This window comes from Thrips palmi, unplaced genomic scaffold (assembly GCF_012932325.1).
Source record: "Thrips palmi isolate BJ-2018 unplaced genomic scaffold, TpBJ-2018v1 HiC_scaffold_10, whole genome shotgun sequence".
Taxonomy (NCBI): Eukaryota; Metazoa; Arthropoda; class Insecta; order Thysanoptera; family Thripidae; genus Thrips; species Thrips palmi.
The window spans coordinates 21773450-21800992 of NW_023144621.1; the positions used below are offsets into that span (position 1 = coordinate 21773450).

At 54.7% G+C, this 27543-nt stretch overlaps 2 protein-coding genes across 2 annotated transcripts; both read right to left on the reverse strand.

Moving 5' to 3' along the window:
• Positions 1-217: 217 nt before the first annotated feature.
• On the reverse strand, positions 218-16134 carry LOC117639057 (syntaxin-like). Its single transcript, XM_034374421.1, has 8 exons — positions 15617-16134; positions 2754-2915; positions 2284-2383; positions 1929-2003; positions 1635-1805; positions 1475-1551; positions 1142-1390; positions 218-1059 (listed from the first exon to the last, which is right to left on the reverse strand). The coding sequence occupies exons 1-8, from the start codon at positions 15647-15649 to the stop codon at positions 856-858; spliced, it is 1071 nt and encodes a 356-aa protein (XP_034230312.1). The 5' UTR covers positions 15650-16134; the 3' UTR covers positions 218-855.
• Positions 16135-17576: 1442 nt separating this feature from the next.
• On the reverse strand, positions 17577-27236 carry LOC117652777 (proteasome adapter and scaffold protein ECM29). Its single transcript, XM_034397874.1, has 35 exons — positions 27138-27236; positions 26483-26613; positions 26280-26396; positions 26054-26172; positions 25821-25970; positions 25611-25740; positions 25400-25539; positions 25116-25317; positions 24954-25039; positions 24687-24876; positions 24255-24598; positions 23961-24165; positions 23688-23877; positions 23512-23603; positions 23136-23421; positions 22865-23049; positions 22685-22786; positions 22380-22586; positions 22200-22314; positions 21914-22097; positions 21722-21839; positions 21294-21596; positions 21101-21211; positions 20821-20942; positions 20522-20744; positions 20288-20444; positions 20050-20208; positions 19802-19933; positions 19559-19704; positions 19313-19476; positions 19048-19237; positions 18818-18974; positions 18518-18730; positions 18352-18423; positions 17577-18267 (listed from the first exon to the last, which is right to left on the reverse strand). Exons 1-35 carry the CDS (start codon positions 27160-27162, stop codon positions 18122-18124), a joined length of 5613 nt encoding a protein of 1870 aa, XP_034253765.1. The 5' UTR covers positions 27163-27236; the 3' UTR covers positions 17577-18121.
• Between the last annotated feature and the right edge of the window lie 307 nt (positions 27237-27543).

The following is a 27543-nucleotide window of genomic DNA, read 5'->3' on the forward strand; positions in this document are numbered from 1 at the left end:
GTTCGCGATTCATTTTATTGTTTTTAATGGATAATAATTGCATTGTGACTGCTGATACTTTTTGATAGGGACGATTTTCTGTTCGATTTTTGGTTGTATGTTGATAAGAAGTTGAACTTTAAAAAGCGAATAGTGATGAGTTAAGATCGAGTTCCTTCAAGTGTCAGGTGGGTCGGTGGGGACAAAGGGCAAGGAAGGCAAAAAAAAAAAAAACATCTAGACGGCACACACTCCTGCTTTACTCTCAACGAGCACAGTGACTAGATTGTCAGACGTATAAGTGAGATCAGTTCCTTGACGACAGGAAGCCAATCCGATGAATGCAACAAAATAGTTTTACTTAAGTCAATAAAGTGACTAAGGCTCACATTAAGGCTACAAGGGGAAGTAACAGATTAAGCAAGACACATACATAATGGAGTTCTGAAGAGGACACCCTTTAGAGCCCACTTTTAGAAAACAAAACATTGCAATAAATTATGTACACCATTTTCCATCCAATAAAGCTAAACTGTTCACATTAATTCTAGCATCACATAACTAAGGCATATCACGAAATAACAAAGTTTATCGCCCAGTGTGCATTTAGCACACCGGCAGGCACGTGTCACACGTCCATTGAACTCGTTCTGTTCAAATTCTCGGCCTTCCGCGCGGGGCGACGCGCACAGCACCGGCGTCGGTTGGGTTGCCTACCCGCTCCGCGATGCAGGCGCACATGAAGGCAGCGCTTCTCTCTCGGTGCTCTATGGTAACTTGTCACACTGGGCCCATGTTTGGCGGGGTCCTGGGCCCAACAGGCGAGCCAAAAGGCCAACGGGCCAAAGGGCCTGACGGCTCGCTATACGGCTCGCCCTACGGGGCCTCGGTGGCGAGCTGGTTGGCCGGCAAGGAGGTGGTGGGGTCGGCGACGGTGGTGGTCACGGGGGCCGTGGTGGTTCGGGCCGCGGACTGCACGCTATTCGTCGTCGTCGTGGTCTTGGGCACAACCATCACGATGATGATGACCACGAGGATCACCAACAGGACGGCCAGGACGACGTATAGGGTGATTTTTTTCTGGAGAAGGCACAGTTGGTTAATCGGCACAAAAATGAAACAAAATCTTAAAATAGGGTATGTGAACCAAGGGTGTACTCACGTGGCGGAACTTGCTTTGGTACTTCATGGCCTTCTTGGCGACGACGTTGGCCGTCTCGACGTGCTCCCTGGTCTCCATGACCTGCCGCTCGATGTTGTTGATCATGTCGCCCTGCCGCTCCACCAGCAGCGACATCTCCACGAACATGTCCCTGAGGTCGCGGATGGACCTCTCGAGCTTGATGATCTCCTGGTGCCGCGCCGTCACGTCCTCGAGCGCCTGGCGCGCCTCCAGCGTCTCCGTGATGATCTGATTGGCGGACAAGAAAACCGTTCGGTGGCCAAGGAAACACAAAGCAGATCAGACGTTGAAGCGCCGAAGCCGTGCACTCACGTCGCCGTTGAAGATGGATCCGAAGTTGCCGGTCTCCATGAGGTTCTCCAGCTTCTCGTCGCTGACCTCCACTTTGGCTGCAAAACACGCCGGCACGAGTTCAGAGCGACAATCCCCTCGAAACATCGGTTCCTCTAAAGTTTGACGGCGTGCCACCTACCGATGCTGATGACCCTCTTGATGCGCTCCTCGCACTTGTTCTTGTAGTCCTCCTGTTCGCCGTTGAACTCGGTGAGGGCCTCGACGAGCAGGTGCAGGCACGTGGAGTGCTGCGTCCGCCGGATTCGCAGTGCCGCGGAGCCATCGTCAGGCTCCAGGCCGCGCTCCAGGGCTGGAACGCCAAGCGAGTGGAGAACGCCCCAACATTAATCCCGCATACTGACTTGCAAACCGCGCCAAGCAACGCGGCGTCGCACCCTCTCCCGCCCCAGCCTCCAGCACGGCGTTTGCGTACCTTTCAGTATGTGGGTGACCTTCTTGACCGACGATTTCACTTCTGCGGCGCGCCTTTCCAGTTCCTCCTTGATGCCTGCAACACAAAGCACCGCAGTGACAGCGCGTCGCGGAAAACATTTTAAGCCAGCAAAAGAAAGACCAATTTCATGAAGTTGAAGAAGTTGCAACGAGTTTTTGTCACGCCGAGGGCGTGTTGAGGCCTAGGTAGCTCGTCGAGCGTTATCAGGGCCTCCTCGGCGTGGCGCGGGGGGCGCGGGGCGGCCGGGGAGGGGCGGCGGTAAGTCGCGCTGGTGCCCACAGCACCACGCCGGCAACGAGGCCGGCAAGCACCTGCCCGTCGTAATGATACCCACTTTGGTCAGGCCTTGGCGACGATAGCACTTGGCTGTGGAGTCGCCGCATCTCTTTGACGTGCTCCTTGACGCCCCTGGTGAGCGCGCGCGCCTCCTCCACCTGGAAGCGAAGGGAAAAGGAAGTCAGTCGGGATTCGAACCCGTGCACCGCGCATGAGAAGAACAACAACAGTGACAGCTGGGCCGCGGCCGAAGTGAGGAGGGCGGGAACCGAACCCGCAGGCCAGAAGACCGGTGGAGGTGGCCAAAACTCTAGACGCGTTTTGAGCTCCAGAGTAGCTAGCTAAATGGGACTCGAACCGTACGTGTGCCCCCCTCAATGGATTGCTCTCCAAACGAGGAATCCTAGTGGAGTCCCACGTTCGGTTCGAATCCTGTTTACCGACTCTGGAGCTCAAAATGCGCGTCTAGGGTCTTTGCCTCCTCCACGACCGGTCTTCTGGCAAATCCACTGTGCCTACGGCGCCTACCTGCTTGAAGAAGGCGTCCATGGCGTCGTACTCCTCGTCCACGCTGAAGGCCGGGTTGACGCCGGGCTCGACGCGCGGCCCCAGGGTGCCCATGTTGACCACATGGCCCTGCAGGCCTGGCGGAAGCGTGCTCAGACGCTGCTCCTCGAACGAACTGGCCACCTGCGAGACAAGAACGGGGAGGGTCAAATCGCGCGCCGAAAAAACTGTGACCCAGGCCTGGATCGCAGCGCAGCGGAGCGGTACTATCACACACATGCCACACGTGTACAGTGTACACCGGTGTACACACAACACGGGCGCACAAACACACACGCGCACGCCGGCGTGCGCCCAGCACAATGCAAGATCCGGCGGAGGTTGTGTAACGAGAGTAGCATACAGCATCATAATCAGCGTGCGTGCGAGGCGGGCGCGGCCGTGCCCTGCGCGTGCGTGCGTGAAACTGCGCCGCTCCCATTCATCGAGTGCACCGCGCACGAGCTGCAGGCACGGCCGGTACGGCACACTGATGAGTCCATTCAGGGACCGCGATGCCCGCGATGCCCGCAATGCCCGCGGCCAGGGCAGGGCAGTGCACCCTATGCCACGCCATGGCCACGCCACGGCCACGCCACGCGCAGTGGGCCAGAAGACCGGCGGAGGCGGTCACAATCCCGGACGCGTTTGGAGCTCCAGAGTCGCAAAATGGGACTGAAACCGAACCTGTGACCCCAACACCACGATTGCTCTCCGAACGAGGAATCCATTAGTGGGGTCACAGGTTTAGTTCGAGTCTGGAGCTCACAACGCGTCTAGAGTTTTGTCCGCCTGCGGCCCACTGTGGCACGGCACGCCACGGCCGCTGCACTCCGCGTCCCGAGAGAGCTTTACTTTGGCATGGCGGCCGTCGGACTCCGGTCGGGACAATCCCTGGCAAAAGGATGGAGCCAAAACCGCAGGAGGCGCGGAAGCAGCGGGTCAGGCTTTGTTTGTTTTGTTATTTGCCGCTGATAGTACACAACAGCGTTTGCGTCAACCTCGTGTCCGGCCGGTTTCTGGCGCGTCGCCTTGGACGTGCTCGCCGTGCTCGCCGTGCCGGCCGCGTCTCCACGCGCTGCAGTGTGGCGGTGCCGCGGTGGCAAGGCCCGGCACGGCCCCGCAAGGCCCCGCAAGGCCCCGCAAGGCCCGGCAAGGCCCCGCAAGGCCCTGTCTTTATCACCCGAGGCGACGCGGCCGCTAAAACACGCTTATCGTGCGCGGGACACGTCGGTCCGCAGTGCGGTGGCGACGGAGTGAGGCAGGCAGGCCGTCAGGTAGGCCGTCAGGAAGGCCGCAAGGTAGGCCTAGCGGGCCGGCCTACCCCCCGGGCGCACTGCACTGTAACACTGCAGCGCCCTAGTATACCAGCACACTGCGTCAACTGCGTCCAGCGTGAGCGGCACCCGGCGCCAGCGAAGCTAGCAAAGCCAACGAAGCTGACCCTGAGTCGGGGCAATAAGCCCGCGGGACAATCAGCGATGAAGCGCCGCACTCTAAACTCGTTCGTCTGTCTGTCTGCCCGCCCGGCTGTCTGGCTGGCGCCTCGTGCTTTTGACCCTGCCGTGCGCTGCACCGGAAAGCAGAATGGAGCAACGGGGAATGGAAAAAGGCTTTCGAGTCCAAAGCCCTTCCGAGGCCGCCTGGCTTCGCGGCTTCGGCAAGCCGGCCGAAGACGAAGACGACGCGATAATAAAAGCGGGATAATAGGAGGGCAGTCATTCCCTGCTGCAAAGCTACAAAGCACTCCACTCTGCAGCCTGATTCCGAGAGTCGTTTTCGTCGCTCTGTCTCTCTCGCACTCGTGGGGCACCCCGTATAGGTGCGAGAGGGACAGAGCGAGCCTCCCGGAATCAGTCTGCTGCAGAGCGGCGCGGCGGCGCGAGTACCGCAGGGACGCTAGGACGCGGTGGGGCGGCGACGGCCGGTGACCCCGCAGGGCCGCAGCCGCAGCCGGGCTTTGCCTCACCTCCTGCTTCTCGGTCTCGGCCGGCTCCAGCGCAGCCTGCTTGCCCTGCCGGCTGCGGGGACAAAAACGCGGGCAACGCACCGCCGCGCCGTCGCCACACAGTGGGCCAGAAGACCGGTGGAGGCGGTCGCAATCCCGGACGCGTTTTGAGCTCCAGAGTCGCTAAATGGGACTCGAACCGAGCGTGTGACCCCACTAATGGATTCCTCGTTCGGAGAGCAATCCTTTGGTGTGGTCACACGTTCGGTTCGAGTCCTGTTCAGCGAATCCGGAGCTCAAAACGCGTCAAGAGTTTTGGCTGCCGGCGCCGGCCTTCTGGCCCACTGTGCGCCGCCCCGCCGCGTCGTTGCTGCCTGTCTGTGTTGCTGCAAGGCATGCGTTGCCTGGCGCTGCCTTGCTTACTGCCTTGCCTGCCATTGCTGCACCGCAGCGGCCCCAGCCTAGTGGGCCCAGCCTAGTGGGCCCAGCCTAGTGGCCCCAGCCTAGTGGGCCCTGCGCTGGCGGCGCTGGGCCGACTTAATTAAGTAGAGCGATGGAGTAGAAAATGCAGCCGGTCGGTGCAGTACTACGGCGCTACGTGCCGCACGACGTGCCGCACGACGTGCCGCACGACGTGCATGGCGTGGAGGGGGAGGGAGGCGCGGTTCGTCGCGGTCCAGCGCCGCAGCGGAGCTAAAGATCCAACGCGGCCTGGGGCAGCCCAGGGCACAGCTCTCCGCCGCAGCTTCGCGAACAGCAGGCTGGTTCCGCACAGCGTTCCGTCGCGTGTCTCCGTCTGCCTCGCGCCCTTACGGAACGCCCCAAGAGTGCGAGAGAGACGGAGCGGCGCCGTTCGGAAAGCGCTCACCAGAGCAACAGCAGCGCCGCGAGCGCTGCATCCGCGGAACAAGCGTGAGTCAGCCGAGCCTGGCCTGGCTCCGGCCTGGCCGAGCGCAGCGCAGGTAATCGGCGGCCATAGCGATTAAAAGGGTCCCGCGAAATTCCACCTCACCGAGTCACTGACGCAGACGCACCGCGCACCGCGCACGGCGACGCGCGTCAGCAGGAGACTGGTTCCGAGAGTCGTATTCGTCGCTCTGTCCCTCTCGCACCTGTACGGGACTCCCCGCGAGTGCGAGAGAGAGCGACGGCAACGGCTCTCGGAATGAGTCTCCCGCAGGACATTGATTCCGCCGCGACGCGACGCCCCTCTCCATCCACGCCGCGTCGCGCCCGTGGCCTTGCGAGGCCACAGACCGCAGCGCGGCGCGGCGGGCCGTCCTCACGGCCGCCCTCACGGCCCCGTGGCCCCAGCCGGCGACCCGGCCAAGCAGCCAAGCCAGCCAGGCCGCCACGCCGCCAGGCCCGAGGACGTGAGCTGCAAGCGGGCGTGGTGGCGCGGTGGGCGCGAGCACCGGCGGCAGGTAGCGGCAGGGGGTGGTGGTGGGGCAACAGGTTCTGGTGTTCTGGCGGTGGCGTGAACGGCCAGTGGCAGGGCGTGGGTCAACGTGCGAGAAAGGGGAAGAGGAAGGGGCCCGACGGCAGGCGGCGACCCGAGCGCGGCCCGAGCATGGCGGCGGCGCGGGGCTTCCTGATGGGTCGCCAGTCACTCAGACTTCCGGAACCTCTGTCCGGACTCCGGACGGCGCGGCGGCGATCCTGCTCCGGCAGGTGTCTGGCTGATTGGATGGCAGCGGAATTGGCGCCGCGCCTTCGACATGTAAGGGCCGCGGAACCTCCAGGAGCGCCTCGAGGAACGCCTCCAAGAACACCCAGGAAGAACAGGGAGGCGGCCGAGGCTGGCGAGGGCGATGCACAGTGGGACGGAAGCCAGGTGGGGGCGGTCAAAATCCCAGACCCGTTTGGAGCTCCAGAGTCGCTGAACAGGACTCGACCGAAATGTGTGACCCCACCAATGGATTGCTCTCCGAACGAGGAATCCATTGGTGGGGTCACACGCCCAGTTCGAGTCCTGTTTAGCGACTCTAAAGCTCAAAACGCGTCTAGAGGTTTGGCCGCCTCACTGTGCGATGGCAGGCGATGGGCGATGGTGAGGCGAGGGCGGCGAGGGGGAGGGACGGAGGGCGCTCCAGTTAGTCGGGATGTCGGGATAATCCACGCGCCTCCCACTCGCGCTGGTTTGCATCTCGCTGCCCGGTCCAGTTACACCGCCGGAATAATGTTTATTTAAATGCCCCCGCCGCCTTTCCCGGCGCGGCCCAGCATTGCAGCGCGGCATGCAGCAATGCAGCAATGCAGCAATGCAGCCCGGCCGACTGAAATAATAAGCCGACGGCCGGAATGCGATCGCCGCCGCCGCGCCGCGCCCGCCGCGGGGACGGGGCGCCCACGCCGCGGGTCGCTTACTTTCCACCAGGATCTAGGCCTCGGCGTCGCGACGCGTCGCGGCGACCTGCAGGGCGAGCGCCGCGCTGCACACAAAACGCCGCGCGCCTGGCGTGCCCGGTTGCCCGCAGGGTCCCCCCCCAGTCCCGAAACGGCATTGTACGATCTCAAGCCTCTCAAGTCCAGTCAGGCGCTCGATGGGCACCACAGTCCCAGTGCTTCCCTGACCGAGAGCGGAGAGAAAAGGTCGCACCGACGCAGCCTGCGCGTCCCTGCCCACTTGCAAATAGCGCCCGCGGCAGGAGAAAAGTCACCAGAACCCAAATCCGAGGTGTGAAATTTGGGGCCCCGTATGAACTGGCTTGGAATGTCCCTGGAGTCTAGGGTTGGGACTGCGGGCGACGCGCGCGACGCGGCCACCTCGTTGCGTGAAGCCTGCAGAGTGACTCCGGGAGTCGTTTCCGTCGCTCCGTCTCTCTCGCACTCGTGGGGCTTCACGTGTCGGTGTGAGAGAAACAGCGGCCAAAATGACCGTCGGAATCAGTCTGCCGCTCCCTAATTCGGCCGTCGGCAGCAGCAGCAGCACCGTCTCTTCGTCTGGCTCGGCGCGGTCCTGGTCCACGTGTTGACGCGCAGTCGCAGGGAGGGGGAAGTGGGGGCATCCTCACGTACGAGTTGCCCTTGTGGCGGTCAGACGCTGCGCCGTGCGCCGCCACGCCCCGCCACGCCCCGCCCCGCCCCGCCCGCCCCGCCCGCCCGCCCCGCCACGCCACGCCCCGCCCCGCCACGCCACGCCGCGCCACGCCCGCCCCGCCCGCCACGCCCCGCCACGCCCCGCCACGCCCCGCCACGCCACGCCCCGCCACGCCCCGCCACGCACGCCCCGCCCGCCGCGCCACGCCACGCCACGCCACGCCCCGCCCCGCCACGCCCCGCCACGCCCCGCCACGCCCCGCCCCGCCCCGCCCCGCCCGCCCCGCCGCGCCACGCCACGCCACGCCACGCCCCGCCGCGCCACGCCCCGCCACGCCCCGCCACGCCCCGCCACGCCCCGCCCGCCCCGCCCCGCCGCGCCACGCCCCGCCACGCCCCGCCCCGCCACGCCCCGCCACGCCCCGCCCCGCCACGCCCCGCCCCGCCGCGCCACGCCCCGCCCCGCTCCGTCACGACGCCGTGGAGTAGGTGCGCGTCGCCGCGTCGCCCGAACGCCGACGACGTGATGGCCGAATGACCGTCGCAGGGGCAAAGCAAAACCACTGATTGCGGTGTAGTGGTCAATCGGTTCGGCAACAACGATCTCATTGCAGGCCAATCCAGGGACTCGGTCCAGTGTGCCAGTCCAGCCAGTCCAGGCCGCACGCGTGATTACACACAATGGCAATCGCCTGCGCTTGGAGTGGCCGCGCGCCGTGCCTATCAGGTGCCTATCGGCTGGCCGGCAGCTGGCGATTGGCTGCCTGGCTGGCTGCTCGGCCAGCAGACTCATTCCGAGGGTCGTTTTCGTCGCCCTGTCTCTCTCTCGCACATACACGGGACGCCCCATGAGTGCGAGGGAGAGCGAGCGACGAAAACGACTCTCGGAATCAGTCTGCTGGCGGTCGGCGGTCGGACCTGGAAGCGCGACTGCGGTGCACGTACATGACGCTGCCGTGCCAGGCCGCGGCGGCGCGGCGGAGCGGCGGAGCGGCCTTGACGCCGGCTAGGCAAGACGACAGCCGAGGCAGCCCGAGCTCTAGAGGCTCTAGAGCGCCGCAGCCGCCGGATCGCATCAATTGCCAGCCATTATGTCACAGTGTCGCAGTGTCACACTACGCGCCTCTGCCGCCGAAGCGAACTGCGTACAACGGCCACGCCCCTTCTAGGCCCCCGTCACGGGTATCGGCGGCAGCGCCGCGTGTCTCGCCGACGACAAACCAGCCGTCGTCATCGTCGTCGTCATGGCCCTCTGCGCGGTGCGCCGTGCTCCGCGAGGCGCGAGACGGCAGCGCGCGACATCCTGCCGCACCGCACGCCCACCTTTGAGGCTACAAAGTTTGGCCAGAACGCTGCAAACGGCCGGATTGCCGGTCGGCCATCCGGACTGCTACAGACTGACTTCTCTCTGTCTCTCTCGCACTCATGGGGCGTCCCTATGGGCGCGAGAGAGACAGAGCGACGAAAACGACTCTCGGAATCTGTCTGCCGCCTGAGGCGCCGGTAGCGCCTGCGAGGTAGGCCAGCGTTCCGACCCGCCGCACTCCGGTGTGGAGACGGCGGCCTACCTTGCCCCTAAAGAGCGACAGGCGCGAGGTAGGCCACCGCCTCCACACCGGAGTGTGGCGGGTCGGAACGCTGGCCTACCTCGCAGGCGCTACAGGCTGCGACTACGCGGTGCGCGGTGCGCAAGGCTGCTGAACCTAGAGCGCTTCTTGCGTGGCTGCAAACAGGGACGCGCAGAGACGGAACGCGAAGGGCGAGTTTTTTGAGCGACACAGACAGAAAGGCGTCCTTCGAACTAGGAATCCATCGGCTCCATTGTTTGACTTGAGTCAGAGGTGAGAAAAGTGACCCGCTCCTGACCCGCCGTCATCCGCTCCGAAATATAGGTGTCGATATCTCGCAAACTAAGGGACGCACGAGTATTATGCATAAAGTGACTTGTTTTGGAAATTTTATTTCCATTTAATGTTATTTTATGGTTATAGCATGTACTGGTCACCGTTTTGGAGATATTGGCACTTGAATTTCGGAGCGGATGACGGCGGGTCAGGAGCGGGTCACTTTTCTCACCTCTGACTTGAGTCCTGTTTGAGGGCTATTCAGTTCGTCCGAACAGATCCCCCTGTCCGGGCCACCCCGCCGCTACGCCCCCGAGGCCCCACTCAGGGCTGCCGCCGCCGTGCATGATCCGGCCGCCATCCGCCGCCATGCCGTCGACTCAGCATGACTTTCCGACGGGCCACTTCGTTAGAGGCGGCCCTCGCGCAGGCGATCTCGCGATGCGGCGATACAGGCGGCACGGGCGGGATGGGCCTGCCTTAGCCTTTTAAGCGTGTTTATAGATAATGACGCTGCAAGCTGCAGGCCGCCGCGAGCGGTGTGGAGCGGTGGGAACGCTCGAGCGGCGCGCGCTGCTCTGCCAGTGAAAACAAATGAAAGTGACTCTGCCTTGGCGCCTTGGCCTTGGGCAATAATATCTACTTGTTGCTGCAGGCGGTCGTTTCGTTGCGACGGCACGCGGCACGCACGCTGCGGTCTGGCCGCGAGCCGCGAGCCGCAGAGCGACTCAGAAGATCGGTTTGTCGCTCAGTCTGTCTCTCTCGCTCCCTTATGGAGAACCCCATGAGAGCGACAGGGACAGAGCGACGGCGCGTCTCCCCTGAATCGCTAGGCTGATCCAGGGCTCGCAGTGTTTACCCTTTTTCCCCGCGCAGCGCGTGGCCGCGTGGCCAAGGCTCGACCCTTCTTCGCCTTCCCTTCGCCCTGCCTCTGCCTCGCCCGGTTAGCGAGCGCACGAGAGGTCGGTCGCGCTTCTCGTCTCGTCTCGCGCCGGTGGAAGGTATGACTAGGCGGCGGGGCGGCGGGGCGGCGGGGCGGCGGGGCGGCGGGGCGGCGGGGCGGCGGGGGGGCGGGGCGGCGGGGCGGCGGGGCGGCGGGGCGGCGGGGCGGCGGGGCGGCGGGGCGGCGGGGCGGCGGGGCGGCGGGGCGCACCGAAGGACCTCGCAGAGGCAATCAACCAGAGCAAGCTGTTGATCGTGACACGCTGCCGCGCTGCTAGACTAGGTACAGCGCTTCGTCACCGTGTCTCTCTCGCACCGCGACGCGGTGCCCCGTGAGTGCGAGAGAGACAGAGCGACGGAAGCGCGGTTCGGAGTCGGCCTGCACTGCGCCGCACTGCGCTCGCAGTGTTTCCGTCCGTGCCCCAGATCCTCCGCCAAGCACCAAACTGCCAGTGCCGGCGCGTCGCGGCGCGTGGCCTCCGCGTGCCCGTGCCGACAAACGCCACCAGCAGACTGATTCCGGGAGTCGTCTTCGTCGCTCTGTCTCTCTCGCACTCACGGGCTTGCCGCAAGGGTGTGAGAGAGACAGCGACAAAAGCGGTGGTCGGAATCAGCCTGCAGCGGCGGGACGCGAACCAGCTCGCGCATTCGCAGAGCGCGGAGTGCAGTCCGTCACGTGACAGGCCATCAGCGCACTGATTCCGAGCGTCGTCTTCGTCGCTCTTGCACTCATGGGACGTCCCGTATAGGTGCGAGAGAGACAGAGCGACTCTCGGAATCAGCCTGCTGGAAAGCCTCGCCCCGGGTAAGTGGGCCACGCGGCATTTTGAACGTTTTGAGCGCCGCTGTGGTTCATCCGGCGCGGACGCCACCGGAAGCCCAGCCAGTCTGTCCCCATTGGTGCACGACACGCGACGGCACGGCGCGGCGCGGCACGGCGCGGCGGTCAGACACGCTCGGCTGAGCCAGCATGGAACGAGCGATGGGCCGATGGGCGGGCGGGCGTAGCGGAGCGGCTTTGGCCGAGGCTCTGGCCCTGGGAGGCTGGGAGGCTGCAGCAGCGCCAGTGCACCCACGCGGAATGCGGCAACGGCAATGCGGCTGCCGCGCCAAGCACCATTTTGCTCGATTTTGCTGCGGGCTGGCCTCGCGGCTGGCGGCCCGGCCGGGTCGTGCGGCGGGTGGCACAACGAGTGCCTTTTTCATCACGGCGGGCAGAGCGGCGCAGAGCGGCGCGGCACGGCGTTTCTCCACCATTGCTCCAGCCCTCCAGCCCTGCAGCCCCGGCCCGCCCCGCCCTGGCCTGGCCTGGCCGTCCCGACGAGACGAGACCACCGCGGTGGGGCCATTTCGGCGGAGAAGCCGCACACGCCATCCGCCCAGACAGTGGGCTAGACAGGACGCCATCCGACGCCGGCTGGTTTCCCTTCGCCGCTTCAAAGCATCAAATGTGTCGCTCTCTCGGCAGTAAACCACAGTTCGGCGCAGCGGCGCAGCGGCGCAGCCCAGCGGACTGATTCCGAGAGTCCTTTTCGTCGCTCCGTCTCTCTCGCACCTATACGGGACGCTCCATGAGTGCGAGCGAGACAGAGCGGAAAACGACTCTCCGAAGTCCGAAGGATGCTGGACGGGCTTTCACAGAGCGGTCCGAGTCCATCGAGCCAGTCGTTGGAATTGGCGGCGGGTAGGCAACCAGCGCGCTGCGCGCACCCGTGCACTCGCGTTGCCTCCGTCGCAGGCGCCCCGGCCTTGGCGCGTGGCAGGGGCGGCACGGCAGGGCTGCCCGCGCCCAGGGCCGCACCGCCGGCCGCACCCACCGTTTGGCACTTTCTCGGGCGTGCCTTGCCGTGCCTTGCCGTGGCTTGCAGTGGAGAGGGTAGCGAGCGGTGCATGCTGCCGTTACCTAAGCCCCTCACGCCTCGCCTCGCCTCGCGGTGCCCGGTGCCGTCCGCGCCGCTCGCCGGCACGCCCCGAACTCGAACCCCGAATCGCCACCGCAAGTATCCGCAAATCTCATAAGCGGGTCCGGTCTGTTGGGGGGTCTGGTTTGGCTTCCAGCTGCCGTCTTCGGTGGGCGCTGTGCGCGGTGCGCGGGTCAGCGGCCGTCCTTGCGACGGGCCTCCTTGAGGGCGACGCGAGTCACCGCGGAGGTCGCGCACTTGCAGAGCGAGGCTCGCGGCCAGCACCGCACGCAGTGCACGCAGAGCCAGCTTGAGGGCGACGGCGAGCAACGCCCCCGCGGCGGCGAGAAGTCGTCCTTCTGTTTCCGCTTTTGAGCAATGCTGCGAGGCGCGCCGCGCGCAGTGGTGCGCGTTGTTTGGCGCGCGTTGTTTGGCGCGGATCCTCGCGATTGAAGCACATCGCCGCTCCGCCGCTTATCGGCGCCGCGGGCCGCTCCTTGATGCGCAGCGATAAGCAGAGCCAGCCGACGTAAGGCGTGGCAGCGCCCCGCAGCGCCCCGGTGCCTCCGCCGGCCATCTGCATGCACTCCGCGGCCTCCTCGAGCACGGCACCGCCCTGCCAGTCCTGCCCCGCGCTCGCGTCTCCGCGCGGTGCGGTGCGGTGACCGCGTTGCGCGTCCGCCGGCCGAGGCAGCGCGTCGAGCAGCGCGTCGTCCTGGCCTCGACGGCTTCGACGGCGACCCACTGGGATAAGGCGAGCCCGATAAAGGGAATTCCCAGAGCGCGTGATCCGCGCGGCGGTGCGGCGGCGCGGCCACGGCGACGCGTCCCTTGATGAACAAGATGACTAACGGCGACGACGGGGCGTCGTTATCGCGTTATCGCCGGCCTTATCGATTCGGCAACAGGAGGCGTGATGCACCGCGGGGCGGCGACGCCGTCAGCACCGCCACCGAACGCACTCGTCGCGCTGTCTCTCTCGCACCCGAATGGAGGCCTCCGTCAGTGCGAGGGAGACAGCGGGACAAAGCGGCGCTCGGCATCAGCCGGCTGCCTCGCTTGCCCCGGCCGATCTACGTCGATTAAACTCGACGGCGCCGCGTCGTGCTACTTCATTGTCCGTGTGTCCTGGGGCGTGCCCCAGCCGCTAGGCGTGCCCCCGTGCCCCAGCCCGGCCGGCACCAGCACTAGCGGGCAGCGGCAGCGGGCCATGGAGGTCATGCAGGCGGCGAAGCGCCACGCCGCGCAACGCGCAACCATCAGGCCGAACGCCGAATAAGAATGAGAATAACCAGGCAGAGGCAAGGGGCACGGCGCGGGGCACGGGCAGTCCGGATGCGAAACAATGAGGGAAGGAAAGGGCACGAAGGAGGCAGCAGCGAGACGACGGCGGGCTTCGGCTTCGGACTTCCGAACAGCAGCAGTCCAGTTCGGCGAGCGGAGTTCGTTTTCACCACAACCGACGGGATGGGCCACGCCGATGGTGACGGAATGAATGAGTAAAAGTCGGATGGCAGCTATGGAACTGGAAGTAGTCGCCTGGCTGCGTCTGTTCCAGTCAGTTCCAGTCTGTTCCAGGTTCCGAGAAACGCATCCCGGAGCCGTGCTCACGCTTGGTTCCGCGATGCGCGCTGCCCGCCCCTTTCCGGGCGTGATGGCGGAGGGAGGGCCGCACGCTGCACGCCGCGGGCCGGGCACGTACACAGATAGCGGCCGATGCGGAGCGCGGAGCGCGAAGCAGGCGATGCATTATCGAAGCCTCGGCGAACCGCCCCGCCGTTCCCGCCGCGGACCGCATCGGTTTCTTTTCCGCGACGGTGCGAGTTTTTTCCATTTTCTGCAGAAGCTGGCCGCGCCGTGCCCGGCAGTGCCATGCGGCGTAAGCCACCCCGTCGTTGCATCACCGAGATAATGGTGGCGATGACGTTCGGCGGCGGCTTGGCCCGCCTTGGCCCGCCTTGGCCGGAAAGCGGAGCGGCACGGCGCGACCGACCGGGAAAGTCTGCAGCACCAGTGCCACCAGTGCAGGCACCAAGGGAATGCCTCGCCAAAGACCGAGACCGAGAGACCAGTCCGGCCGGTCGCCGCGGTGCGCCACAGGCTGCACCGCGCTCCGAGCCGCGCTCCCATTCGAGGCCAACAAAAGCCTTTTGTACTTAACGCCTCGAGATAATTGTCGCAGACTAGACTCGCTTGCCGCATATTGTTCCCGGCGGGCCGGCTACGCGTTAGGCTGCGCCTGTTGGGCAAGGCGGCGTGTGTCAAGGCGGTGGCGCCAGCGCGCGCCAGCCGCAGCACGGCCGTGTCAAGACGACTGTCACGCGTGCGCGCCGTTGCGCCGTGACGAGACAAACGTCAGGCTCGCGTTCGCTTGACACCGAGCACAACCGGCGACACCGATGCGACACGCAACGGACGCGTGCGGTGACGGGTGACGTATTGTTCGCCGGCTCAGCGTTTTTGCAGTGTTTACAATCAAACATGACTAGCCTCCGGCCGCTCCGCTCCGCGCTCCGCCCCGGCGAGCTGAGTCTCAGTCGATGCCAAAGCCACGGCCGCCCGCCGCGCACGCCGCGCTCCGGCTGACACGGCAGTGGCGTGGCGGCGGGGAAGTGCACGCTCAGCAGACTCCCACGGCGATCGGAACATCGGAACCGGACTGGACTTCCCTTCCACTGGGCCCGCAAGGCCCGCACTGCAGACTCATTCCAAGAGTGCTTTTTCGTCGGTCTGTCTCTCTCGCACCTATACGGAACGCCCCACGAGTGCGAGAGAGACAGGGCCTCGGAATCAGTCGGCAGCCCGGAGAGGGTCGCCAGAGGGGCGTTCTTCTGTCAGATGTTACTTCAGCTCGGCCCCCTCCCCCTCCCCTCCCAGGAGCAGGGCAGCAGGACCCAGCGCCGCCGGGACTGGCATGATTCCTGGCGTTGACCGAACCGGCTGGGTGTCGGACTGCCGGGTCGTGGAGGCTGGTTCCATGGAGGAGCAGGGCCGAGTGCTCGAGAAGGTACAGCCCGTACGGCGGCTGTCTGACCCTGCCCGGCCTGCCCCCTCTTCCCCTCCCCGCTGGAGCTGGCTGGAGCCGGCCGGTGCGCCGTGGACACTGCCCCCCCTTCTAATCCCTGCGAGTACCTCGGAGTACCTCCACGGTACAGCGGGTACTCAACTCACCGCCTGCAGGGCTTTCAAGCGGTCCTTGGGCATGGCGTTGCAGGCGTTGCAGGCACAGCCTCCGCCGTGGCCGCAGGCTGAGGCGCAAGGAGTTGCTGGGGGGATGCCGGGCCGTCCTGAGCGTGTCGCTGGAGTCGCAGAGGTCGGCGTATGCGTATCCAGGCATGTCTACTCCCACACACGCGCGCGTACTCACGCACACACACTCATCACTCGATGCACCAGTTCGGCCTGTACCGGTCGGCCGAACAAAGAGCAGGTAATCCGACCGGGCTGATTCCGATCACCTGATTGGGTCGGCACTCCGCACTGGGGAAGTGAGCACTGCAATCCCAGGCGGGGCGCACGGCGCACGGCGCGCACGCGGTGTCACGACTTTCACGGGGAAGTGCGTGCGCGGCGCGGCGCGCGGCGGCTCTTCGAATTGAATCTCGAATGACGCGCGATGCGATACCCACTTCGCCGGGCGGCCGGGCGCGGGGCGTGACGTGTGGCTCTCTCGGCACGCGGACCAAGACTGGGCTCTGGTCTCGGGGGCTCCCTCCGCCGCACGCCGCTACCAGCTACACTGGCGGGGCGGGGCGGCCGCTCCGGCCTGGGCCCCATCTGCGGCCCGCGGCAGCACCGCACAGTGGTTTAAAATGCGATTTTCGGGGGAATAAGTCCTAGCAAGCGTCCCGTGCGACCAAATGCTACCAGAATTGAACTGAATCATCTGTAGGCAATAGGCAAAGACCAGTTCAAAGGAAAAAGTGGTCCGATAAAAATTGGATTTATAATGCTAAAATAATGAGAAAAAAAGCAAAATTAGAAGAAAAATGACAGAATTGACAAAAAGTGCAAAACTAAAAGTGCTCAAAATACTTAGTTTTAACTTCTAAGCCGCATTAAACCATTTTGTTACTAAGAAAAACAAAATATTTGAAAAGAAAAACAATTGCACTGATGTTTTTTTCATTTTGAATGGTGCACACCAGAAGCGATTATCCCCAAAACTAATCAATTTTGCACGTTTTTGTGGTGTTGGTCCCCTTGCGTTTCGTGTTGCGGACGAGTGCGGAAAAGTTATCATCGGGGCATCTTAATATACATGTAAGGGAAGCGCCTCGCACCAATAACTCCGCCCCATCGCGCCCCATCGATGTCCGAAACTCCAAAAGTGTGTTTTTTAATGTGTTGAACGCATTTGTAGCAAAAACCCGCCACCGTGAGCCAAACCGCGAACGAAATGTTGCGCTGTGTGCTGCTTTCCTTTGATTAATGATGAAACGAAAAGAAAAACACGCAAACATACCAGTATCATCGCCCTCGTTGGAAAAATAAGGGAACGAAACATCTAAGAAAATTAGGTGAATTTGATCAAAATACAAAAGACTAAAATCAAACCCTTCCCAGTGGCTCCCAGCGTCATATAAAAATCTATAAACGTCATTTTATATTGTATTGGAGTATTATAGTTCGTTTCCACCCCCCAGAATGCCCCCCGCGACACTTTTGAAAAATCGCTTTATTCCCCCTAAAACAGGATTTTAAACCACTGTGCACCGGGTACCTCAGTTCGGTACCTCGCCCAACAGGTACGCGCCGCTCCACGCCCCTCACCCCCACCGCCCCGCTCGTGCGGTACCGACGCAGCCCCGACCCCGACCCGACGCAAGGCGAGAACGCGAACGCGCTCACGACCGCGGCGAAAAACACGCCCTAGCGCCGCACAGCATGTACTCGAAGAGTTGGAGTTGAGGAATGACATTCAGTGTCAGTTTTGGCACGGGCAGTCGGTGTGATGCTGCATCACTGGCCAGTATTTTCATCAACTCCTAATCGTATATTTGGTATATTGCTTGCTCCATTGCCTTCTGCTTCTACCCGTGTCTGAGTCAGCCAGTCTGATTCATATCTTTCCTTTTTATCATTGATTACTGTGCACTATGGTGAGATGATTAAGTAATAAGTCCTCAAGAATATTGACATGCTTTTTTATTATTTTTTTAAATTTTTTTAAAATTTTAGACCAGTGCATTTTTTCCCCTTCCACCTACTAAAATACATTATTTTAGTCAGTACATATACTACACAGGACCAGTTGATAATAAAACTGTCTTGAACAATTCAATTGCTACAGTCAAATCAGTCAAGTATACATAGAATTACCATGTTAAATAAATCATTAAATTGCTTAAGGGACAAACTAAAATCACAGAGCACTGTACATTGTTCCTTCAAACAAGTACAAAACATCTGAAAAACACACTCTGGTAAGTCAAAGGAGACCTCCAAAGAGAGTGCATGTACCTATACATATGAATTAAATCATACAATGACCCAAAGAGTTAAAAACATTGAGCAAAGAGTATGTGATTTAGCTGCATGAATTACTGTTTCATTTCACTTAGCAGTAGGACCTTTACATCATGCAATTCGTTGATTAAAAACCTTTTTGTTACAACTTCCTGTGTCATAGGTTATCACATTATTGTTCTATTGGAAGAAAAACAAATTAATTCTTTAGGCTTCAGGCTCATATTTCTTCAAGAATTCTCGCAAATCGATCACTCTGGATTTCACTTCAGGCGTGTGATCCTTAGACAGCTGGACAAGGGTACCGGAGAAAGAGGATGCTAAACGAGTGTTGAGGTCCTTGTGTCCACAAGCTAAAAACATAAGACGGAATATTTCTTTTCTGGAAAAGGGTTGATAGAAGGATGTTTTAAGTTAATGAATCATGTGATACTTACACTCGAGCTTCTTGGCTAAGGTCAATAGGATATTTAGTGATTCCTTGCGAATGCGAGTGTTTCGGGCAATTCCTGGACAAAATAATAATGATAATAATAATAATATAAACAAGAATTAAAAGAAAGAATGAGGTTCTGAGGAGCAGATAAATTTTGAATGACATACCTAGAGAAAAGTGTAAAGCTTTCTCAAGTTCACCCACTATCTTAGAAAGCTCCAAGGCAACAGACTCATTTTTGGATACTGGAGAGGAGGGGTCCAAAACACTGAGTCGGTCGACGAAACTAGACAAGGCACCCACAACAGCTCCTTGGACCTGACGTGTGCTATCCTTTAAACATGTCATACTGGCGTGAAGCACTTCCCACTGGAACTCAGCTGAAACAGGGGAAGTGAAAATGTCAAGATACACACTAATGTTGTTCCTTGGTTCTACTAAAGCACATATTTACTAGTAAGTCAGACCTTGGGTTTTAGGAACTGTAGGCCAGGCTTTTCCCAAAGCTTCAAAAGAAACCTCACGGAACTGCATCCATTCCTCACGTTTTGCAGAGTTCTCCGCAGCAGTGTCTGCATTGTTGCTTTCTTTCTCAGTTTCTTCATCCTCTTCTTCCACCTTTTGCTACAAAAGAAAGAAGTTTTCATCAATGAATATGCTGATTATAATCAGCTTTATGAAATAGAATAGAAAGTACCTCGGAGAAATATTCCTTGACAATAGAATAAAAGTCACTAAAACGGTCGACTTCTAGCGCGTGAAGAATGGTTGCAAGAGCTGGCAAGGCCTTTAATTTGTAATCTGGTTGTTCCTTCCTGCACTCTTTTAATACTGCATTAACTATGGATTCCACAACTTGCGCATTTTCAGGCAGCATCAAAGCCTCCCTTAAAAGTAGAGAAAAAATATCAAGACCATGGGAAAGATCAAAGAATTACAAAAACTAAGTTTTCAAACCGTACCGGCAGCTTGTAGATAGAGAGGCAAGAGCTTGTAGAAGACTTTCTTTCCCCTGCCAGGTTCGGCCCGACAATCCCAAGAGAAGGATCTCAATTAATTCTGCTCTCTGGTTCGCTTGCAATGTTGCCCCCATTTTGGTTGCCAAAGTTCCAATAGCATTAGCAGCCTACAATAAAAATAAAAGCTCCAGGATAGAGGCAGCATTTTCTTTCAGTTGCACTTATATCCTGACAGAAACAATTCATCACCTGTTCTTTAATAGTCCATGACTGTGACTCTAAGGATTCCTTGAGAAGTGAGCACACAGGGCCCATGTGCATCCGCAATGCACTTTCTGTGCCAGGTGTGGCCTCTGACCAGACATCCTCCCAAACCTCAACAGCCGCCGTTGTTTCTAATTAAAGGTCATACATAAATATAGTTAGGTTCTGTTCCTCTGGCAAACATGATTTAATGTTTTAATCAAGGAGTAAAGGTCCAGTTTCAAATACCTGGTGTCTTTTTCTTGTGCATTGCAAAGAAAGTGAGTGGAACAACCTTGTCCATATAATTAATGAGAATGTCTTGATTATGTTGAGCAACTGCACGGAATGTCAGTCCAATAGCAGAACGAACATTTTCATCTAAAAACATATAGAAAATGAAGTAGTATCAACTTAAAATTTAACAATTAAAAAACTGGATTTTAAATTGACTAAAAAGAAATTATTGGTGTAAAAAGGGGCTTGGAATTGCTTACCTTCTTTCTGGAAATACCAATCCTGGAGCTTGGCAAAAAGCTTCTCTAAACTTGATTCCTTTGCAGAGCTCACAATATGTCCAATGGCTGTAGCATAACATTTTCGAACTGTTCCATTTCGATCTAATAATCCGTTCACTAAGACACCTAACAGCTTTCCTGAATTAACAAAGATTACATTTAATACAACACTCAAAATGAATGAAAATGAGAAGTATACGTGGAATATCAGCATTACCTGCATATGGTTGAAGTTCAATTTTCATAGTACCAGAAAGAAGCACAATAAGGTGAGTAGTGGCAACTTTGGTGCCAAGGCCAATAGATGTTCTTAACATTTCTGAAATTCGTGGGATAACCTTTTCCAGGATCTCAGAGTCAACATATTGGAGACACTGCAGAATAATTTTGAGCAATGAGCAATTTAGCCTTAAATAAAAGTACACCACAAAATTTTGGAATCAAGACAGACCTTTGTCATTGTTTCAGTGCTGTAGTGAGACTTAGCAACAGCAGCTCGAACGGAATCAATCATTTCCTGTTTGTCAGCATCCGCACCATAACGGGTGCTAAGGTAGGCCAAATTAGCTGACTCTAACTCGCCTGTAGCTTCCAGAAGGGCAGGTAGTAGGACAGGAAGATGCGGTTTGAGCTGAGCACCAGCAACATTCACCAGTTGTGACACAGCTTGCAAGCTAAGGAAAGGCATTACTGTGTGAAAATTCAATAAAAATTACAAACTTCAATACTTGAATAAACCTATTAACAGACCTGATTGAGCGCACCTCTGAAACATTATTACAAATGCCAGTCTCAAGCAGCACCGGAAGAATTGTTTTCACCATTTCTTGCCCTGATTTTCCTTGATTTGTATCAGAAGCACGGATGCATATCTACAAATATGTAAGAAAAAAAGGGGGATGTTAGCAGTTTCAATTGACCCATGCCTCAACCTATCTTCATTATTGTTTAGGCTTTTAGAGCTTTCCCCCAAAAAAATTGAAAAGAGAAACAGAAACAAAAGGACAATCAATCAATCAATTTTATTTACTTTACTGAGGATACGGGTAGTGTTTCCGGCAGCCTGTCGTGTCCCATCATGGACATCATCCATAACTCTGAAGAGTGCCAACCAAAGGTTGGGAAGAGATTCAAGATCATCCTGGAACACGAACCATACAATAGACAGTTTTATTTCTTGTATTTGAATACATGTCTATTTACCAGTTCATGAAAACACACACCATGATTGATCGCTTGCTGCTGCCTCTAATGAAATCTGCCACTGCAAGGCAGCAAGACTGCCTCACTCGCCATTGGTTACTGGTAAGATTTTGAATGAGGTCCTCCAAAATTTCTTTGTGGTACTTATCTACAGTTTTTGAAGTTTCAGGCACTAATGTATGCCAAATGCTTGACATGGAGTTTTGAATTTTTGGAGTAGGATCAAACTGGTACCTGTAGAGACGTGGCACTATTTTAGGAAGATGTGCAGATAACTGGTCACCTGCAGATGCTGCTATAGAGGAAAATCCAAAAGCGGCTCCCTGCAAAAAAGAAAATGAACTAAAGAGGTAACATTGTTTCTTTTTCAAAAGCTAAATACTATATAATATATCCAACAATTTGTTATCATTGTTGTTGCAACACATTTTTTTATATTTTTAATTACCTTTTTGGAGTTCCACACAGCATTGTGGTTGGCAAGATGCATGAATTTGTAAATGAGATCTGGTTGATTTAGATCAGATGCAAGGGAACACAGCTCCTTGTAAGTAGATAGATTTCCTCTAGCAAGGATAAAAATCAAATTATGAAAAAGTAAATCTAACGGTCAATTGCAATTGAATAAAACATTACACACCCGCCTGGAGCTTTGCCAACTTCTCCTTCAGCAAATATTTCAGTGTCTGCAGTGACTTGCCGAACTGCTCTTCGACCACTCATCAGTGTGTCAAGGAGCTCACTAACTAATTTGTCACGATGTTCTGGTCCAGTGCTTTCGTAGACAAGGGCAAGTCCTTTAGATGCAGCATCCTGAACAATGTCTAAGATAAAAAATTAAAATTAACAATAAACAAAACAGACGTACTTAAACAAAATGTTAACTTCTTTTCCCTGATGCTTCTTAAGACAGACAAGTTACAAACCATTATTTTCACCAAGGAACTCCATGAAAGCTGCTTGTATCTCAGGTAGGCGGGAAGAAATATCTTTCGACTTGGAGCAATTCTTCAAAAGAGCGAGAAGCCACAGACAGCATGCCTGAAAAAACAGGAACATTTAAGCAAAGAGTTCATGCATTGAAGAGTTTGAGTAAACAATTGTACCTGTTTCTGATTGGGATGAGGTTCTTTGACCATATTCTTCAACAGTTTGTCAAAAAGCCACTGGAAGTCGCCTTCAGCAACATTTCCAGACGGTTTGAACTCAGACTCCAAGACCGTCCAAGGGTCTCTACAAACTGGTGATGAAGGGCCAAGAACGCAACACACTAGGGCTTCTCCAATACTAAGATGAACTTCCACATCTTTACTCTGCAAAAGGGAAGGTGTGCATTTAGAGATGATCAAAACTGCAAGCAAGTTGTGAAAACAAAACAAGCAAACAATGAATGAATTGACATTAAAAATACCTCTTTTGCCATGGCAAGGAAGCCTTCAATTACTTCTTTCGTATGCGGAAAACTTTCCCCAACACACATGTGCCCAATAGCTTTAACAGCTCTTTCCTTTACCTACAAAAACATAAGAAGACAGATAGAAAATAAACAAACATGAAGAAGACAACATAAAATGCATGTCATATTCATTACCTTTGCTGGAATTTTGGAGTTGTTCATGATTGATTGGAGCTTGAGAAGGATATCCAATTTCCCTGGCTCTTTTTCATCACTTCCTTTTCCACTTGTTAAAGGCAGCTCAGCACACCGAGCCAAGAGCCCCAAAGCAGAACACGCACCACCAACCAAAATAGGTGATGAATTTTCCAAAAACGAGTCTACAAACAATATATCAAGAGGAGTTCTTTAGAGCACTACCAACACTATAAAAAATTTGACAGAAACAGTTTAGTGTAAGACTTACAAATGGTGAGAATTACTGTTTTATACGTTGGCCACTTCTTCAGTGTAGCAGAATCTTTAGTGCCAGAAGTGCGGTAAATAACAATAGATCGTTCAATAGCATGAGCCATTGCAAGGAGTTGCCCATGTTGCTGTTCAAGAAGGGTTTTCTTATTTGATGTGTCATGTACAAGTTCAGATAGGCACCGGTCAAAATCAGATTCAATTTTAAGCCCATGTGCAGACAAGATACCAAAAATTTGGGCTGCCAGATCACGTATTTCTTCACTAGTATGATGCAGCAAGTCCTAAACAATCACAACATTTGAATAAAAAATTAGAATTTTGGGATAAAAATCCCCAATTAGTTTGATGAAATGACAAGGCAATTTTCCCACCTTGAAAACAGGTAGTTTATCAACAAATTTGGGTGCTAACACCTGTGGAATACAACCTACAATCTCCAACAAGGCTAGTAACGGGAGAGAACCTAAAAAAGATTATAAAGAAAAATGAATTTTTATTTTCTTATTAAGATAACATTCATTTGACTGAAATGGACATATCTACTAACTAGCAGCAGTGGACAACAATTTATGAACAATTTCCAGATAGTGGTCAATTGTTTCAGCTTTAGTATCCACAATTTCCTTGAGATAGCGGCCAATATTTGGCGTGAATTCTGATGGATGAGTTAAAGTTTCATTGGTTGGAACAAAAACACCTGCACTACGAGCCAAACAAAGGCGTAGATACTTGACAATCTGAAAAAAATGGAAAGAGATGTTTAATTTTAACTTTTCCGTAAAAGCAATTAAATGACTGGGCTTTTCATAATCGAAATTACCTGTACAAATGCATCAGGAGAAAAAGGACTTTTCCCTCCAGACCTGGAAACCTGGGTTTGTTCCCATATGTATTTCACCATGTCTGGATAAGCTGGCAGAACCAATTCCTTATCCAAATCCTCCTTGCTGAGTTTTTTACCACTGAATGGCTTCTCTTCAACCTTAAAAAGCGATGAAATGGCCTCTGATGACACTTCCTCTTTACTGTAAAAAAAGAGCACACAGTTCCCATTTCCATTTCTCCCAATCACAAAGTACAGAGCAGTTTCAATGAAACCTAATGATGCGAATACCTATCAGCGCTGGCTAAAAGAAGCAAGAATCTTGAAGGAGCATGGTCGGGTGGAAATGCAACAGCTGCATATCTGACAACAACAAAACGAACCATGGGTTCTGGGTTTTCTATCTGCCGTGTGAGGAGCTCTTGCATTTGCAGTTGTAGGAGTTCAGGAGGAAGAACAGAGGGGGAGCTCGCTGAATCCTTTGACAAAGAAGCTGTGTTGGCAGTGGCAGATCCATTCGTAGCCGCCTTACATGGAGGAACATGCGCAGTGCTATTGGCTGACTCAGGACGGAATGCATCCACCATAGTAAGGAGAGCTTCACGGATGTTCAGTCGTAGGTCCTGACCTTCCTCCTAAAATATACAAGAACAAAGCAAGAAAAATTTAGGAAGATAACAAAAGAGAGAAATTATCATAAAATCAGCACGACTGTGAACACACCTTTCCCAAAGACTCTAAGAAGTTGGTAAGGAGTAGTAAATCTTTGTTTACAAGTCCAGGGAAAAATATGGCGAGGTGACCAATTACATTGTACGTTTGCCCTTTCAGAGAAGGTTCACCCTCAGCTAAAAGTTTCAGCAAACCAGAAAGTAAAACATGTGCAACATGGCTTAAAAGGGATGGATTCACACTGAAAAGAAACAAATGCAACTCTTTACATTTAGGTCTGTACACATCTAACTAACACATTGATAAAAAGGGACATACTTGCGTATTACTGTCAGACAAAAATTGAGAGCTAAGCCTCGTAGCCGAGTATTTGTGTTTTGACTGAAGAGTGAATCAAAGAACACCTGAGAACAAAAAAGTAATCAATCAAAAATTTACACAAAACAAACAGTGAAATGATAAATGTGACACTTTTCAAACCTGAATGCAGAGAGGAAAATTGACAGCTTGTCCCTTTGCTCGGACAAGGCATGGCAACAACTTCAAACGAAGACGGGTTCCAGCAGCAGCTCTTTTCAACTCTGGTTTTACAGCATTGGGTTGATTTGGTTTTGAGGCAGGGGTCCCAAGGTAAAGGGAAAACAGTGGCTGCATCATTGAAACGTTGGACCAGTCAAGGGACCTGATAAAAATATACATAATAGAAACCAGCTCCTTAATGTACCAACTAATACCAATTCGTATGATTAAAACCAGGTATGTACCCTGTTATTTTACGAAGCTCAAAGTCAGCAGAATTGGCTACACTGAACCGTGAATCAGCAGATGCAACCACTAGATGGCACAAAACATCAGAATCTGGGTATACCCCCGATGCAAGAAATTTTACTATTCCCAGCTTTGTCTGGAGCAGAAGAAATTATTATTATTATGTATTTCTGTTTTAAGAGATTAAAAATGTGGAAGTGAGTCTACCTCTTCCAAGTCCTCGGGTTTCATTGGTGCTTCTCCAATCAGCCTCTTCAGGGCATATTCACACAGTCCAGGAGGCAAGTTGGATTGAGCTGCATTATCACCAGGCTCTTCAGGCAACGGAAGAGTTGTTCTGCAGTTAATACAATTCAGTGATTAAGCATGAAAAAAAGATCACAGCTAGAGCATAAATGAACTGTGCTCAGTTCTTACCCATAGGGGAGAAGCAGCATGTCAAGCATGAAGTCTGCAAATTGTTTCGCTAGCAGAGGTTTCTCACCAAACCGGAACATCTTTTCAACTACAGCTTTGTCACTTGGAATTTTAACATTTCCAAGTACTGGCATGATGAGTAGAAAGAGACTGAAAAAAAAATTCAAAGGGCAAATGGTCAGTTGCTTAAACTATTTTAAAAAAGACTATCTCACATGGATTTTGGAACATACCTATCACGGTGCTGCAACGGTTTCCCATCCAGAGCAGAGAGAAGCATGGGGACTAGTTCAGCCTTTTTGTCATTTGCAAGTCTTGGATATCCTAACTTGATATAGATGATTGTGAAATTCTGCACAGAGAAACTCCAATATTAATCAAAATAATGATAAAAAGAGGAAAATTTGACAAAGAGGTGTTGGTCACAGTTTTGTGGACTGATGACATTCATTTACTCACAATAATGAATGCACTTGCAGCAGGGTCTTGATACTGAACGAGAAGCGAATCAACAGGAAGCTGGACTAATGGACGGCTCTTGAGTCTCTTATTGATATGAACTAAAAGTTCCATAACCTGAAGCAAAAGCATGTCCATAAGAGGGATGTAAACTTTGCCACACTGAATTATAGGAGACAGAAAAGAAGGTACACCATAAATACCTTTTTCCTAACTCCTTCCTGTGGGCTGGATAATTTGAGAAGAACAGCAGGCAGGAATTTATTGACTGCATTTTGAAGCTGTTCGTCTGATTCAGCTGATCCAATACGAAGAAATACACGCTCCAAGAGGACTGTTCAAGACATGAAATAAGTTAGAAATATCAGGAGAGTAAATTAAAAAGGGTTCATACCACAATCGTTACGAAAAACATAAACAAAGGCAATGTCATAATTATAAGCTGAGGAATAATATGCCACATGTATGAAGTGTTCTGATTTTTAACATTGAACAAAGGTTTTGCATTGTTGTGAGAATATGTTAATTGTTTTATCAGCCAGAATACTCTTTCATATCTATCAACAGGTTATGTAGTACTCATACATGTAGTACTACAAGTATTCTAATGGTTCGGTGAATTCAATACAATTATTTTGAGCGCGAGATCAATAAAATGCGTGAAAATACTTCAGTAAAAGTGTAAAACAATGTTTTAAATCATTTCGGCTTACGAAAACAAAGGGGCTAAAATCACTGTCATTCAATGACAATGTAATTGAGATTTTGTGATGACGGACCGGTAACGTTGTTTGGATTACAAATTATTTTGAGTGGTAGGAAATAGTTACACGAGATTTCCATGAAAGAATAACTCACGTAATTCATCAACGTTCGCCGCCATGATTTAACACTTTCAGCTGACCGATGCAGAGCTTTCGGCTTCAGTTCGGCCCAGCTGCTCGTCTGTTTTCGAACCCGAACCCCCCCGAACCTACTGCCTTTCCCCCCGCCCCCCAGAGAACGTGTGTGATGACAACTCTTATTTAATTTCAAGCGTGAGACGCTAGCATGACCTCAAAGAGGGATCTAGAAAAAAATTTTATTCAGTAAGCTGATTGACCCCCCCTTCTTCACAATGTTGAAACCCCATTCGTCAGTAAATGGAGATGGTGTAAACAACAAATGTATCGGACCATGGACACACAGACTAAGCGAAAGTATGCGGCCTCCATACACCATGATGATCAAATCTAAAGTATTCTCCACTACAAATTTTCAGCAA